We start from the raw sequence: 17563 nt of genomic DNA, 5'->3' as shown, positions 1-17563 counted from the left end.
ATATAATAGATAGATAGACAGACAGACCGACCGACAGAAAAGGGCACCATATAATACACACAGAGACAGATAGGAAAGGCACTATATGATAGACAGACAGACGCATGCAGTATGTGATAAATAGACAGACAGCAGTGTAAAGCACTATATAAATATATAGATAGATACAGAGCTGGGTACTATTAATGAGAAAGTTAGATGGATAGGTACTTTAAATTCGATTGAGAGAGACAGACAGATGTGTAAGGCACTATATAATAGACAGATACATATGAAAAGCACTATAGATCAGCTGAAATGCTACAAGAGCAGTCTCCAAGGGAGCTTGTGCCACCTGTTGGATACAAACTAACCTAAAAACTTAAGGCAAGAGCGTGAGTTGGTAACAACAACCACCTGCTATTACAAGAAATGAGATTCTCCCATTCTTGACGGGAATATATATATTTTTTTGATTTGATATACTTTGTTAACTCCCAAGGTTAAAATGTCTTTTTGCATGATCGTTGGTGGTCAGAGTGCAGGGTCAGCCATGACACAGCGCCACCGGAGCAATTTTCAAGTTAATACCCTCACTCATGGGCCCACTGGAGTAGCAGTTAACGGGATTTGAACCAGCAGCCTTTGAGATACCAGCTCAGATCCATAGCCACAGGGCCACCACTATGCACGAATATTACTGATCCCTTAAAACCAGCAGCATTCATAGTGTTGATTTATATGAATCTTTATGTTTTAAAAGCAACAGGACCTAAATCGGACCTATAGGCGGAGTGGTGGCTCTGAGGATAGGGATCTGCACCGGCAATCGGAAGGTTGCTGGTTCGAATCCTGTAAAATGCCAAAAGGGACTCTGCTCTGCTGGGCCCTTGAGCCAAGGCCCTTAACCTGCAATTGCTAAGCGCTTCGAGTAGTGAGAAAAGCGCAATATAAATGCAAAAAATTATTATTTTAAAAAAAATTATATTATAAAATTAAATCAGTGAGAGCTAAGTGGCATTTCAAGTGTTTGAGGCAGCAACATGGTGATCAAAACGTAATTAAACCAAGCTCTTACATATTCGCTTCAAGAAAGAGATCCAGCAGCATCCTTTCAACGCGGACTTGTGCAAAGTGCAGGGAGTTATTCAGTCTGTTCCGGAAAGCGATGAACTCAGGGATTTTTTCAAATGCACCATACTTGTAAGCTTGAATAATATATTCTGAGGTCTGGAAATGGAAAAAAAAAAAGCAACGCGTAGCTTTGTGAAACATGAGGCAGCCCTTTTGCAGTTTTCATATTCAAATACACAAACATACCCATCTAGCCATTCAAAGAGGAGAGACAGTCAAGGGTGAACACTTACATCTTTCTGGTTTGAGTGAAAAAACCTGAGAGAAAAGTTACAGGACTGTGAAGCAGCAGCAAACTGACCCAAGGGCTCTGCATAGCGTGTCACCAGGTACCTGCAGAAGAGAGAGAAGAGCAAAGCGCACTGAGCACACAGGGGATGTGGGACATTAGGCCTGCAGCACCACCTAAAGGCCTGGGGCTCAAATTACACAAGTTAAGGCGAGGCTTCACGTACTAGCGGTGTTTCTCAACCTTTTTGTGGTGTCATGACTCACTTAACCCCCACACCACATCCTGTGCCCCATAGCCCCCCAAAATGTTTTAGTGGCCCATCAGCCTCCATGTGTATTGAGCGTGATCACCAGAAGTGTGACCTGCCTCAACCCACTACTGATGAAAACAACAGCAACTCGTAACACACCAGCGGCAGACCAAAACGGGGGTCGTGATATACTGTATGTCAACATACTGTAATGTGGCATCGTGTTGCAGGTTGGTCGGACATGCAGGTAAGGCTTTCTCTGGACTCTGTACACATTCTAGGAAACTGGAGACTGAACAATGGCAAATACGGAAAGTAAACTAGAAATATTCTGGGGATTAGAAAACAAATCTGTTTACAAAACAGCTGTCAACTGACTCCACATACTTACCTTTGAGTCACTGAGTCACTAAAGAAGAAAAAAAAAAAAGACGCACAAGTATGCCAATTAAGAACAATAGTGGCACTTTCACACCCAAGCCACCAATGCTGAAATGTGCCCCCCGAAGGCTTAGGGATCTGTCAGACAGCAGAGCGGTTTTTCATTGGATACGAAGAGCTCTCTCCTTACCCAATTAATGTTTCTGCTCTCCACAGCTAACTCTAATCAAGCTTTTCCACACTAAAGAGGTGATGAACGACACGCTGCTCCTGCTACCGCTAACAAGCGACTTTGGGTTTTCGGGATGTCAGAGAAGAACTCGGTAAAAAAAGAAGACAGAAATAGAAAGAGAAGGCAAACTAAATATAAGGTTGCTCTCACCTACCCAATTGTATCGTGCTGAATGTGTTTAGCATCCAGACTAGAGTAGAGGTCCACAATGGGTTCAAATGCCCCAAGGCGACAATAAATAATGATAAGCAGCAGCTTGAATTGGGCGTTTGAGGGACTGTGGGACAAGCCTTCTTCCAAAAGGCTGAGGCACTGCCAAAGGTGGCGCTCTTCACCTGCAAAGTGCAAAAATGACAAACAGATTTTACTTTCTTGACTATCACCTTTTCATATTTTTCCTAATTTGTACTCCCATGATGCAAGCCCTTCACCTATTTTATGTTCCATGTTAGTCTTTAGGCTTTTACTGTACTTTGCACAGATGATGATGAAGGTGTGATGGTGTGCCTGGCTGGCATGGGCACCACTAAAACACGGTTAAGTCAGACTCCCAGAAAAGCACATGAGAGAATGCAACAGTGTGGGATGCAACAGCAGAGTCGCCACTAGGTGGCGCTACCACCCCCTACTGGCAAGCCATTGCTAGACTAGGCTTTCAATTTGAAAATAAGGCCGAAAGGCAAAGATCCTAAACCTCGGCCTACTTTGTCTGAAGGAAACCCTGTATTTACCGTAACGAGAAGGACATTAAGAGAAGACACGACAAGAGTGTTTAAAATTACGAAGGAAATTAGTCCAGTGGATCGTGACAGTGACTTTACAAAGAAATCACGAATACTGGGACAGTTGGCCACTTGTCGACGGCAAATTTCGCAACAACATTCCGAAGTTTTTCGTCACACAGAAAGAAAACTTGTGGCTCACTTTAAAATCAAAATGAATCCTGGGTAAAGCGACCAATCAGAATGAAAACATGCAGACCCTCTCCCCTCTTCTAAATGGCAAAATTCATCCAGATTTGAATTGCAACAAATAGAATGTGTCTTGAACCATTAAGTTTACCTTTCTCTCTCAGAAGTTGCTAAAGAATATGCTTTCTTGTGATTAGAGTTTAATCTCTCTATTATATTAAAAAAGTTTTCGGTCGTGTCCGCGATATTCAGCCTTGACCACTCCCCTCGACTCTGCTCGCCCAATCATTACTTGTGCTGCGCACATCCTCTCTCTCCGTCACACCCTGTGGCACTCTCAGTGCTATCTCGCCCTTCAACGCAGTCGGTTATAATGGTCAAGGCAGAAAAGCACATTTCCGATTCAAGAATGTCAAATTTTACATCGTGATAGAAAAACAGAAGCTGATAACGAACATCGAAAAAAAGAGCTGCATGTAATAAAAAGGAAAAATAGAGAATCGTCTAATAAACGAGAAAGAGAAAAAAATTTCCCGTACAACATGTGGGAAGAAATGCAAAAACATTTATAGAATGTAAGTTAGAGGATCAAGTAATTCATAATATTGTTTTGGACGAGGCGTTAATGTGATTTAATTTATTTACTATTTATTATGATTTGCTTTTTTACTGTTTTATTTAGTCATTGATATTTAAAATAGACAGTTGCAGTGAAATACTCAAGCAAGTGATTTTCTCTTTATAATAACTAAGGACCACACTGTCTCCCTCTTGTGCCCCGCATATTCTTCTATATACCATCTCTTTAAATACGATCAGTTTCTCTAATGGAGGAACATCCTGACACACTTTGAGCGGCTCAGCCACGAGATACCTGGGGGTTGGTGAGCAAAGCGGAGCCCCCTAATTATTTATAATAGACTCGCAGGCAGGCACTAAACCCTGTGAGGAGCAATATGAAACAGAAAGGAATCCTGTGACTACACTGATCCTGGTTGACTAGCTGAGGGTCACTGAACCTCCTAAGTCGACGATCCAAGATCTAAACTCCTAAATGCCTATCAACATGGTGCGCCTCACATGCTGCTTACCTGTCTCCTTCCAGAAGTCGACTAAAACATGGGCAGCCAACAGGCAGTACATGTCAGAAAACTGCAGCTCGGTTTTCAAGCACGACTTTCCTTAGAGAAGAAGAGAATATCTCAGTTGTAACAATGAGCAGCAGGTACCCGAGCGACGCGGTGAGCAGGAGAAAGCAGCCTTACCAAATTTCAGTCCATACAGGTAGCGGGCCTTGAGTTCCTCAATCAGATGCAGCTTGTGCTCCGTGTCCAGCGAGTGGTGCATGCCCAACAAGCGGGACAACTGCACCACGCACAGATGCCGCTGCAGGGACTTGGTGTCTGCTGGCTGAGCCAACGCATCTTCTGGTTGCGTAGACAGTGGAACCGTCTCAGTCAGCCTGTTAATGAACTGAGAAGCAGAGGTCTATTAGGAAGGCTGTGGCTGGTGGAACGTGTGACACTGAAGTAGGCAGGAAAACAGACAGATGATGGGGAGAACTGGCACTTCAAAACCGTGTCTTTTATAAATCATTGGGCACAACAGATGTTAATACAGAATTAGAAATGAAGTGCTGTATGGCTAAAAACTCAACGTACAATGGACTAACATGGCATCACACATTTGCAAAGCTACTTGCATACAAATATATTTTCAGCGTCATTGACGGATCAGCACACCTGGGGATCATCTTCACTACTACTGACCTCTCGATTTAGCTAGTTGTATTAAAATTTCAACTACTGAGCGCTTAGGCCTCATTCACATCTTCCCAATTCTCTCCATTATCTCCAGATGTTGGGGTGCCAGCGTGAGTTAGCGGTAATCTTTACATGGCTACTGCAAAAGGATAAACTGAAAATGATACTGTTGGTGTCATTACTGGCACCGCCGCTCACTTAACTGGAGCCATCACTTCTGCACAATGCACCAATCCTCAAATCCATGGCTCCCATTCTCATTATCATGGAGGGGGCGTGTTGTTCAATAAGCAAAATGTGACATATGTAGGCACACACAAAAGCAGCATCACGTACAAGAGTGCATTCACTACCACCACAGGAAAACACACAACACAGGAAGCCTGTCCCTTGTCATCTCCTAATAACAGACATTTTGCATGTCCTGCAGAGGATGCCGAGCACAGGCAAGATTTTGGCACTGTGGAGAAAAATACTTAATACGATCTCTGTTGGGTGGCACAGTGGCCAGGGTTCACATCCTGGGTCCTCCCTTCTTTTCATTGTCCAGTTAGCTGAACTGGCGACGTTAAATTACCTCTCATGTTGTTCGCCCTGTGATGGACTGGTGCCCTGTCTTGGGGTTGATCCTGCCAGGCGCTCTATGCTATCTGGGATTGACTCCACCCCCCCCCCCCCCCCCCCCACCCCACCCCCGTGACCCTAGTCTGGATAAAGTGGGTTAGAAAATGACATGACAGTCTCTGTCTCAGGCACATTGTCAGGACTTTCATAATCATAATTGGCAAAGTGGGTATCATACTACCAGAACACCACAACACATATCCGACAGCTGGACACAAGTGTACATGCCTCAGGAGATCAATGCAGAGACTTTGATTGTAAAACACAACATGAGAGGCAGAAGTGTGGAACTAGCGCATGAAAACACATAAACCCCTTTGCACCAACGCACAAAATAACCAAGGTGTGCAAATGCATCTGAAAAGGGCCTTACAAATTTAGCCTGTGTCATATCAAACACCCCCTCTATACAGTTAGCGTTCCCCTAAAGCTGATATCACATTACATGACTTATAGTCCGAGGGGATATCAAACTTAACGACTGCAGCTGTTGATGTCATCGCCAAACGGAATTCGACTACACAACTACATACTAGATGGCTCAGTGACTACTTTCTAGCAGTCTGACATTTTCTCAAGTATCACAAGCTTGCTGCCTGGTGATGCCAATGTTCGTGTGAGGTTGGGCAAGCTCGGCTGCAACCCTTTTTGTCAATTCTGTTGTGGTAATGTAGATGCCACACAGGCTGGACGGGCATCCCGGCCAGGAGAGGGAGCAGACCTGGAAGGAAGGACTGGAAAGGGTGGACGGACAGCCCATTAAAAAGAGAAGAAGTTTCTGTAGGTTTTTTATTCTCCCAACACGCTAGATGGCAACAGACCTGGAGGTCAGTGCACAATAAGAAGCCAGCAGGGCATGCCGGGATATGTAATCCGGAAAAGCAGCCCTGTTGGAGTCACTGGGTGCCACAAGAGGGCACTGTAGGCAGACAAGCTTCCTATTACGGACTTCCATGTGACCCTTAAGTGCTTTCATCGGGCAGTCACCCTGGCACCGGAAGTACTCCCGGGTCTATAACAAAAGGGACCGCACTCCCTTATTCAAGTGAGTCGGAGATGGGAGATAGTGGAGCAACACTTGAGTGGAGGAGTAAGAAAAGAGAGAGATTGTGAGAGGAAGACCTGTATTTGCTTGTGCTTGTGCCACATTTGGAGGTATTTAAATGAAAAACCTTCTGTTATTTGAACCTGTGTGTTTATGGTAGGGGTTGGGGCTCACTGACGCCCTGGGTTTATCACAGTAACGTGTTGGAGAGACCAGTCTCTCGTCTTCTTGTGAGGTCTGAAAACACCCACCCAGGTTCCTAACTCTTCGTAGCTGCGTTATATGCCCTGCACTTCAAGGGGAACATTCAGTGGCCATCTCGCTCACACAAAAAAACTCACCCCTACAACTTCAAATCGCCGAGTGGTTAGATTAAGACTGAAGGACCGGTGGTGCTGAAGTTAAATTACTGAATACCACAGGAAAAGTTTTGTCCGGTGACGTGCTCTTATGAGAGGCGTTGAGACCACAGGGAAGTGCTCCCAAATGTCAGAAGAACTGGACTTTACAACAACATGTTACAACTCTACTGGGATTTCCAGGCTAAAGAAAGCCAAGAAGGTGACCTTGAACGCATCAGCAGCAATTGGCTGACGCAAACAATGTCACGATGTCCATTAAAATGACATTGTTTAATGTGGTACTTAGCTCTTGGTGTTTGGAGTGAGGGCCAAGAAAACCTCATAGTTTCATGGAGAACAGACATGACCAAGTTAATGATACATAGGACATCGGAGAAAGCAACATTAGCAAAGCTCCTAAAAGTTTTTGCTGAAATACTGTGAAATAAACTACCCATTCCTCCATTTTTGTAACTCGCTTATCCAGGGAGGAGTTGTATCCCAGCATTCACAGGACACAAGGCAGGGCGCTTGCTCATTGCGGCTAAATAAACTACTTTCAGATGATCTTCTGGTGGAGCACACTCAAACGAGAATGAGCTTCTGAACTGAAGACCCCACTCTCCAAGGCTCATTACTCACCTGGACGAACTGGTCAGGCTCTAGCAAATCAACAAAGATCCTCAGGTCAGTTATGCAGCAGGGCTTGTCTCCAAACTTGACAAAGTACTCGAACATTAGGTCCAGAGGATTTCCTTCAGGAAAGTTAAAGGAGAGATCTTTAAACGGACTGCAGCCCAGCACTTTCACAGGCGACGATTTCTCCACCATCCTTACCAAGCTCTCGTTCCTCAGAGGAGCTCCTCTGCCGCAACCGTTTGATGAGCTCCAACCGCGCCAAGTAGGGTCCACGTAAGTGTCTGGAGTCTTTACTGTCTTCTCCTGCGATCCTGTCCTCGACAAATTTAATAGCTTGGTCTACGGCTGAATCGACATGACCTTCCGTGCAGCTGTGGAAGAAAAGCACATATGAAATAATTACCCTTGATCAGGCCTGAAACGAGACACCTCTTGATCGAGAGAAATGAAACAAAGGTTGAGAAAGGTGATAAGTACTGAATTGAAAGATAGGAAAGTTATCAGGGTGTTACTTAGTTCCCTATCTTTACTGGCCTCTGTTACAGGCCAAAAAATCCTCCCAAGGGCAGGAAAGCAGTAAACCAATCAACTGGGGAAATCGGGGCATGTTGAGAATTTCACATCCTAACTTTACACCTATGACATTGATGAAAATAACCCATTTTAAAACATCGGGAGTGGTCTCCCCTCGACTTTCTCATATACTCAGATATGGGGATGGATATTTGAGGAGTAAACCGCAAGGATTATATTTTTAGATTATGAAAATTAAAGAACCATCAACATCAAATCAAATTTATAATAATTGTTCAATATGTTATTAAAGTAAAGTTGAATAAATCGGACTCTGCAGCTACAGGAAGAAAAGGTAAAGTACCACTTACGGTTCGAGGAAATAGCCCAAAAGTTGATAGAAATCTACGTTTTGTTCCTGATATTTGTATGCAAAATTTGGTTGACCAAAGTGAAAGTGTACTGAAGTCATTGTGTTGTTACACACACATACACAGACGTAATTCCAAAAATGGGATTTTTTGACTCAGGAAGGTCTAAAACATTGAGATTTATCAAAATCTCGAAATGGAATTTTTTGGATGATTACAATTTTATATAATAATAATTCATTATACAGTATATATATTATCCCTACGAAAAAGTAATTCAGACTCAGGGAGGTCTAAAACGTCGAGATTCATCAAAATCTCAAAATGAAATTTTTTGGACGATAATATTTTCCCTACGAGAAAGTAATTCTGAGTCAGGGAGGTCTAAAACGTTGAGATTCATCAAAATCTCGAAATGGAATTTTTTGGATGATTACAATTTTATATAACAATAATTCATTATACAGTATATATATTATCCCTACGAAAAAGTAATTCGAACTCAGGGAGGTCTAAAACGTCGAGATTCATCAAAATCTCAAAATGAAATTTTTTGGACGATAATATTTTCCCTACGAGAAAGTAATTCTGAGTCAGGGAGGTCTAAAACATCGAGATTCATCAAAATCTCGAAATTGAATTTTTGGACAATTACAATATTTTCCCTACAAAAAAGTAATTTGGATTCAGAGAGGTCTAAAATGTCGAGATTCATCAAAATCTCGAAATTGAATTTTTGGACAATTACAATATTTTCCCTACAAAAAAGTAATTTGGATTCAGGGAGGTCTAAAATGTTGAGATTCATCAAAATCTCGAAATGGAATTTTTGGACAATTACAATACCTTCCCCATATGAGAAAGTAAAAAAGGAAATTTAAAGCACATGCCATGATCAACAGATATCACTCAGTGTTTTACGACAGGTATATACTTACTGTTCTCCTTGTTCGGGTGGGCTCCAGGCCTCATCAATGAGATGGAAGAGAGAATCGAAGTAAGACAGATAGAACTGCCAGTTGTCTGGGCTGAAAGGTCACATAAATGGAGAATTACACATTGCTTTTTACGAGATTTTTTTTATGATTTTATTTTCATATTGTTTGATTACTCAACACATAAGTACATCTCATGACTGCCATCAGCAAATCAGTGACGCGACGTCAGAGGAAGTTCCACTCTAAATATGTCAGCATCTCCAAGTAACATTATTCCTCTGTTAGATGAATCTTCAAATCTTTAGCTGGTGTTAGTTTGCTTATCTAGTAGGGCAAGTGCCTAGGTTTTGTTTCAGATTGTTGGTGATCTTTAGAGCTTTAATTTTTAGTTTGCTCCAGCACTTTGTCTTTTTAACCTCCTTAGCATTAGACTTGAGCATCACCCAGGCTGTAAAAACAGTGCCGAAAGCATTAGTCCTGAGCGTCACTCGGGCAACCATATAGACCAGGGGTAGGCAATGTCGGTCCTGGTGAGCCGCAGTGGCTACAGGTTTTCATTCCAACCCAATTGCTTAATTAGAAACCAATCATTGTCAATCTCAGACCTTATTTAATTTTATGGCTTGTTAGTCTGTGCAATGTAAATCTCTTATATCGTAGAATTTTTTCCTTTCCAAGGATATCATCCAAATGATATGAAGCCTAAAACAGATCATTTTCAGTCTGTCACATTTTTCTATTAAGTGTTTTATTAAATCAAACAGTGCATGATGAACACACACAGATGTAATTGGAAAAAAGCTAGCTGGAGAACTGCTGGCTGCTTTGTCTTTTACATCTTATTGCTAATAAGGAGCAATTAAAACACTGAATGCAGCAGTTTAAGATTGAAATAAGCAATTAAGGTTGGAGAACCTTAACAAGCGAGACCACTAAAATGAAGCATTAAAATGTCACTTAAGCAATATGTGCTTCATCAGCAATAATTGAGTTCTCATTAAGGAACTGGGTTGGAACAAAAACCTGCACATACTGCGGCTCACCAGGACCACCATTGCCCACCCCTGGTATAGACGCATCTCTCCTATGTGTTCGACCCGTGAATTACTCGGGTTGTAGAAATGCCAACAGCATAAACACCGAGCGACGCTCAGGAAACGATATAGGAGTGTCCTGTGTAAGTGAGAGGCCCGAGTGTCACCCAGGAAATGAAGCAGACCAGTCTTCTCCTAGCCTCATAATGGCATCTCGTAAGAAACGTTTCTCAGCAAGCCCAGGTATTGCATGCTCTTGACAGTGAGACGACCAGTGATGACAAAGTGAATCTGTCTTCAGGCACTGGAAATGTGATGAAAGCGACGCTCGTATGCATCGCACATGTGTAGTGTGCTGCTCAAAAGCTGATCAGACTGGAAAGGAAATCCGCAAGGAATCACACAACTATTGTCCGGACTGTGACGTTGGATTGTGTATTTCACCAAGATATACCACAAAATACATGTAGTATTACCATTATTTTTATTAATTATTATCATGATTTGTATCATTATCATACTTTCAACACTTCTGACTTTGGACTTTTAGCGTTTTGCACGTTTTACGGCAGAAAGATGAAATTTAATAAATATGTCATTTCTTCAAGCCAAAAAATGCATACTTTTGAAAAGTTTTTTTGCGAAAGAATGTAATGTTTAGGAGGTTATTCTTACGATTGCGCCCCTGCCTCATCCAACTTTATCACCACCTGATCCTTTTCCTTTGCTCGCAATGAGCCCTGGAGACCAGCAGGTATGGTGGCTTATCGTTGCTGAATAGGCCCAAGTGTGTGCGTGTGTCTGCGTGTTCACCCTGCGATGGACTGATGCCCCCCATCCAGGTGTTGTTGCTGCCTCATGTGTGATGCTTGCTGCTTCCACCTGAAGCTTAGCATGTTCAGGTCCAGCCAGTACGTGAATGGGAGTCAAGTCAAGCTCGGGAGCATGCACTGGTACAGTGCGTTGCCACACCCACTACACGACAAAACAACTCAGAATCCCAGTTGGCAACCCACCCGGTCAGACACGCAGTCCAGACCCACCCTCCGGAAATGACCCTCTATCTACCACAGCCAGGTGTTACGTGGGCAATCCCTTGGCCTGGTCCAGGCACTCGGGTCCTCAACAATGAGGATCTTACAAGCTGGATCACCCTCGGGGAAACGCGCCACATGGCCGTAGTGCCGTAACTGACGCTCCCTCACAATGCAGGTCATGTGCCTCATTTGGGACTCCATGAGCAACACAAAGTCAAACCAACAGTACCCATGGATTTTCCAGAGAGACACACACATGAAGGAGTCTTCATCTCAAGTCACTGGATAGCGTCCATGTCTCAAAGAGAGGGAGCACCAGGACTCTAAAGACTTGGACCTTCGTCCTTTTGCATAGATAAAGGAAGCACCACACGCCCCTTTCCAGTGACCTCATGACCCCCCATGCTCTCTCAATCCATCTACTGACTTCTTAGGAAGAGTCACCAGACACCTGAATGTCACTGCCAAGGTAAGTAAACCTCTCAATGACGAGGTCGACACTCTCTCCACAGACAGACATACTGCTGATGCCCGTGCCCATGAGGTCATTAAAGGCCTGGATCTTTGGTTTTTATCAGGACACTCGCAAGCCCAGACACTCAAGACTCCTCGCTCAGTCTCTCGAGAGCCCCATTCAGAACCTCCATTGACTCCGCGAAGATCACAGCATCATCAGCAAAGTCAAGAAAAGTAATACTTGGATGGGACACCCAACCAGAAAAAGCTTGGGTTGCTAAAGGAGGTGTTGCTGGAGAGGCCAGCAGGGGGCGCTTAGCCCGAGGTCTGAATGTGCATCCTAGTGCAGTGACACTGTACTGTAAAAAATGTCACCGTCCTTCAGATGAAAAGTAAAACCAAGGTCCTGAGACACTGTGCTCATAAAAAATCCCTGGGCATCCTTCTTAAACAGGAGGGTGAATTCCGATGTCCTGATACATCCATGGCCTGGTCATTCTGGCCCCCTAATTATCCCCTTCTATTTGCCACCCCCCCGCCTTAACCAGCTAACAGCTAATGTGTGGTATTGGCGTAAAATGGCTGCCATCGCATCATCCAGGTAGATGTTGCACATTAGTGGTGGTTGAAGTGGCTCCCCACTCACTGTGTATAGCGCCTTAAGAAGAGAGAAAGGCACTATATTAATGTAGGCAATTATTAATTATTGTACCTATCAATTGGACACTGGATAAGAAGCAAAATTCAAAAGAAATACAGCTCTAAAGTGGTATCCATTAATAAAATTGTGCTTACTTTTTCAGTAACAGTTTTCGAGACAGCGCATTACACTCGGGCCACTGATCCAGTTTCCTGTAAAGAGACATGCACTTGTTCTCACGGCTCTGCACTTCGCTCGTCAGCTTTTCTGGAACAAAACAGCATTGGCTTTCAGAAATAAGCACAAGAAATCACAGCCCGAGGTCAAAGTTGTACAATAATTTTCCACAATTTCAGTGCTTGGGTTTTATAGGTGGATCAACTGAAAAACAACTCAAGGTCTTTTTAACTGGCACAAAGTTCCTTTGGGTGACCTGGCTGGTGGCATCACAATGACATACGCACAAAGGGCATTCAGAGTGTATTAAGACTGGCACCTGTCACACACATGCGTCTTGGGGACAGCTTCAAGGCCCTAAAGGTGGCGCAGTTTACTAACATCTCACGTCTTCCTCCCTTTACAGACGGGATAGCTGACCACCTTAGCACCTCTGATGTCACTTCCTGTGTCCATTCCCACTGGCGCTGCTTCTTCCTGCTTGGCCTGTACTTAACCGCAAGTGTTGCCGTCTTGGAGCCGCCACTTTGAGACTTGTGTCTAAAAAGAGGTTATTTGTCCTTTAATGACGCATTTACACTTTGCGTTTATTTTCAATTATTGTTTGGTATTTGGTACACTTTATTAATCCCTGAGGGGAAACTGTCGTTTCGTGTGACCTTTTAGAGGTCAGAATGCAGGGTCAGCCATGGTACTGCGCTGCTGGAGCAATTTTCAGGTTAAAGGCCTTGCTTAAAAGCCATAGGAGGAGGATTCCTTCTGAACAATTACACAGGGATTGTCTGTGGGTGCGCCACCTCTTTATGCTTGTTTGTGCTTTAATTACACATCAAAGTGAAGCTTGTGCTGCAGTGAAGGACTCAAACATCCCTGGACAACAATATCTTGTCATCTTTACAGTCCGGCAGAGGATACTTTAGCCTTCCAGACTTGAGCGGCACCTTCAAAGCCTTTTATATCTTCAGATTTACTAAGGAACCAAACGTTAACAGGTGTTTCAGTATTGCCCATCTTACTTTGTGGCAGTCTGTCCTTTCTATTCCTTAACCCTTTAACCGCCAACTCCCTAAATATTCCCCACGCCAGGCGAAATCTGAACAATTTTCGTTTTTTTACTTTTTTACATTTTTTTTACATTTTTTACATTTATTCAAGCAGTATTGACCACTAAATGTTGTGCAAGTTCTAGAAATGGGCAAACACATAATAAAGCACAAAATGTACCTTTTCTCAGGCTTCTGGATTTATTGTCAACTACAAAAACGGAACAGTCAAAAGTAATTCAAAAGTCAAAAGTAGTTCAGTCAATCATAGTTTCATTCCCAGTATTTGAGTTTGCTGTGCCACAGGCCAAAGCAGGGAACTGCACAAAGTCCTGGATTGCTGGGACACTTTGAGCAGAAGGTCTTGACGTCTCTACGCTGACCCTTCTTTGAACAGACATGACAGCGTTTTTCTGAAAGTCCAAAGTCCTTACATTCATCTGGCAACACTGCTGAAATACTACTCATAGGATCCTCTTTGCCAGTGTATACACGAAATCTATAAATGTAACCTGAATTCTCAGCTAAGCAAAACATCTTGATACCAAACGGTGCCCTTTTCAATGGTAGATACTGTCGAAACTGTAAGCGGCCCTTCCACGACAATAAACTTTCATCAACTGCAACTGACGGTCCTGGCATGTAGGGCAACTGAAATGCTTCAAATAAATGATCAATCAAAGGACGTAGCTTGAACAAGTGGTCGCGGTTTGGATCTTTCTTATCTGGCTCATTTCTGTTGTCATTCAAATGAAAGAATTTCAGCAGCAAAGAGAATCGGTTACGTGTCATGACAGCTGCAAAAATAGGTGTTGCATACATAGGATCTGTAGACCAGTACATCTCAATATCTGGTTTTCTGATTATTCCCATCAACATCAAAATCCCAATGAATTTTTTCATTTCGTTTTCATCAGTGTCAAACCAAGCACGAACACGGGAATGTGGAGGAAAATTGGGATTTTTCTCAATAAACTGTGCTGCATACAGATTTGTCTGATGAACAAAATGTCTGATCAAATCAGGTGACACAAACAGCTCATAAAACTGCTCAGCAGTGTAATTGTTTACATCAACAATAAAGCCACACGTTCCCTCAAATGAATGCAGAAAAGGTAGTTCACCACGGGCAGCAGCCCAGCTGAGATGCTGGGGATACACCCACTCAGCGCCGTCATCCGATGCGTCTTCATTCACAGTATCATGCAGCGCACGTTGCTGCTCATCACTGTCACTAAAATCTTCTTCAGAACTGCTACAATCATGATCAGAACTGTCCAAAATCGCCTGCAAAGCCTCACTTGAAGTCAGTTTACGTTTCGCCATATTCACAGCTGTTACATGCGAATCACGTCACATGACCGGCCAAAACAACCACAGACTTGTCGAAATACAACGTAGTAATAATACCCACGCCAAACCATCAGTTATACTACTTGCCAGGCATTCATATAACCACAGGCAAATGTGCCGGATAATTCCGGCAGTATGGCGTTAGCAATAAAACAACGGTGCCGGATATATCCGGCAGAGGGCGGTTAAGGGGTTAATATAGCAAGGACTGCAAATGAAAAACCTCAGCACCTGACCAGGGAGAGAGGTTCATTCCAACCGATATCCCTTTATCTTTAAGGATACTTGATATTCTTTTTCCAGTTTCCCCGAGGAAACCTTGACACCCTTCACCCACCACAGCGCAGTGCAGTGCACCACTCTTGTGACAATGGCTACTGTTTGTTGCCCTGCTGCAAGTTTGCTATTCATCCTGTTCCCATTACTCTTTAGTGCCATCTGCTGGCTTAAAGTGTAATCACTAATTAACACCTTTAAAGTGTTAACGACATTCACGAATTAGTTCATTGTAATTAAAAGCTGGAATTTGACTCCTATGATGGTTGGCCAGCTTGGGGGTCACAAACATCCACACGGTGCTGACGATCTCACCCAATAACACAAAGGATTTCATACAAGGCTTAATAAGCAAAACCACCGACACACCACAAGGGTCTTCTACGACCCCATCCACGTGTACACCATGAGCCCTGGCAGGTGAAGGCGACTGGCTCGCCGTTACAGACAGAATAGACATTTATTAAAATTCTGCAAATGAGATGATCACTGCAGACGAAACGTGGAATGAGAGAAGCTGCCAGGAAAGAGAGCACACGTCAAGAGAAGTGAAGACGTGCGTGTGTGTGTGTGTTAGTAACTGGATCATCACTCACCTCCTAGCTTTCCTCTCACAACTTCCAGGGCCTCTGTGTATTTGCCAAGCCTTTCGAGAATCATAAAGTAAAGCTGAACCTGGAAGATGGAAAGAAGTAAGAAAACAAAAACAAGATGACGACAGGTGAACTGGGAAAAGTCACTGCTCTCCGGAGAAAGGACTGCGGCGGTCCCACGTGGTTAATTACACAGCCTTGGCAGCCTTTGGGCCTTGCGTCTTTGCTACAGGAAGCAGCAGCACAGGTTGTATGCCGAGTTCAGTTATGCTACACAGTGGTCAGTAAGTATGGATAAACCCAAAATAAAGTTTTATTACAAACCAACAGGCTTATACAAAAGGAATATGCCTACCAAAAATAGTTGTTTCTTTGTATGTTACTTAACCCATGTACTTTGTAGCGATGGCCAAATAAACATTTTTAATCACCTCTTTCACAGAGAACAGAGAGATAAAACACTTTATGATAAGAAACAAGCCAGTGGAGCTGTACAACATCAAACAACGTGAAAAATGAAAAACAAATCCCAAGTTAATTGCCACATAACCCACATGATACTAAAATGATACTTTCCGGAATTAACAACACACATCACAAACAGGAAACCTAAAGCCACATAGGACTGACTTTTTCAATTTAATGCCCACCTTTCCCCCTCATTCATTGGCCAAGAGTCCTGTCTAAAATTCAAAAAGTCCTTCCCATGAGGCTTTAGGTTTCCGGTTTATGATGTGTACTGATAAAGAACACTATTTTAGCAAAAAAGCACGGGGTTGGGCACAGTTTATACAAACGAATGGATAACTGACAAGTGGGTTATGCGACACAAGTAAAGCCGATGTTACATTATGCGACTTCTAATTGCGAGGTCCGTCAGATTTGAAGACTGTACTGAAGTTGTCGATTTTTTTCATTGGATCAAGTCAGTTTATGCAACTAAAAACTTCCGGGCAGGTCTACTTTTCAAATGGAGTGCCGACAATTCCAGCACAGTAGCATTTACCCTGTTTGTGCCAGATGGAGCCGATATTGTACGCCAGGTTGACGTAGGCATTGTGGCGAGCCCCAGCCGGGATGCCTGGAGGATGGAAGGACCATAAGAGGAACAATATCTCCCCTGGGAAATGAGATGTTTGCTTTGGCGCCACGGAGCTTGGAAGCTCAACCTTGTGAGGGACTGTGGCCACCGCCAGGGGGCACCCGGATGGTTCCAAAGCCATGGACTGCAGCACTTCTGCCACACAAGGAAGTGCTGCCAGAATAGGAACCAGGTACACCCGGAGTGCTTCCAGATGCCCATGCAGTACTTCCGTCGCACCAGGAAGTGCTACAGGAAGATCATCAGGGACCACCTGGAACACATCTGGTGGCAGTATAAAAGGGGCCGCCTCACTCCATTCAGAGAGCCAGAGTCGGGAGGCAGAGGACGGAGCTTGCGAAGGAGGGAGTGGAGGCGGCAGAAGAAAAAAAAAAGAGAAGGAAAGGAAGGACTGAGCTATACTGCGGGATTGTGTATCGTGTGCTGGAAAAGGCAGAAAAGAAAATAAACGTGTGTGTGTATTTGGGACATTATTGGTGTGTGTATCCGTCTGTAGTCG

General features: G+C 43.5%; 1 protein-coding gene across 1 annotated transcript in view; it reads right to left on the bottom strand.

Moving 5' to 3' along the window:
• naa25 (N-alpha-acetyltransferase 25, NatB auxiliary subunit) overlaps positions 1 to 17563 on the bottom strand; it is a 61088-nt gene that overhangs the window by 19767 nt on the left and 23758 nt on the right. The window contains exons 7-16 of the mRNA XM_028825279.2: positions 15966 to 16044; positions 12676 to 12787; positions 9354 to 9443; positions 7730 to 7902; positions 7535 to 7647; positions 4385 to 4592; positions 4211 to 4300; positions 2363 to 2543; positions 1347 to 1446; positions 1058 to 1209 (exon numbers count right to left, since the gene is read on the bottom strand). Of these exons, the coding sequence (XP_028681112.1) occupies positions 1058 to 1209; positions 1347 to 1446; positions 2363 to 2543; positions 4211 to 4300; positions 4385 to 4592; positions 7535 to 7647; positions 7730 to 7902; positions 9354 to 9443; positions 12676 to 12787; positions 15966 to 16044 (1298 nt within the window). The remainder of the gene's footprint in view (positions 1 to 1057; positions 1210 to 1346; positions 1447 to 2362; positions 2544 to 4210; positions 4301 to 4384; positions 4593 to 7534; positions 7648 to 7729; positions 7903 to 9353; positions 9444 to 12675; positions 12788 to 15965; positions 16045 to 17563) is intronic.

This window comes from Erpetoichthys calabaricus, chromosome 18 (genome assembly GCF_900747795.2).
Source record: "Erpetoichthys calabaricus chromosome 18, fErpCal1.3, whole genome shotgun sequence".
NCBI classification, from domain to species: domain Eukaryota; kingdom Metazoa; phylum Chordata; class Cladistia; order Polypteriformes; family Polypteridae; genus Erpetoichthys; species Erpetoichthys calabaricus.
Note: the sequence above shows the minus strand (reverse complement) of the source record. Positions and strands in the feature narration are given on the sequence as shown.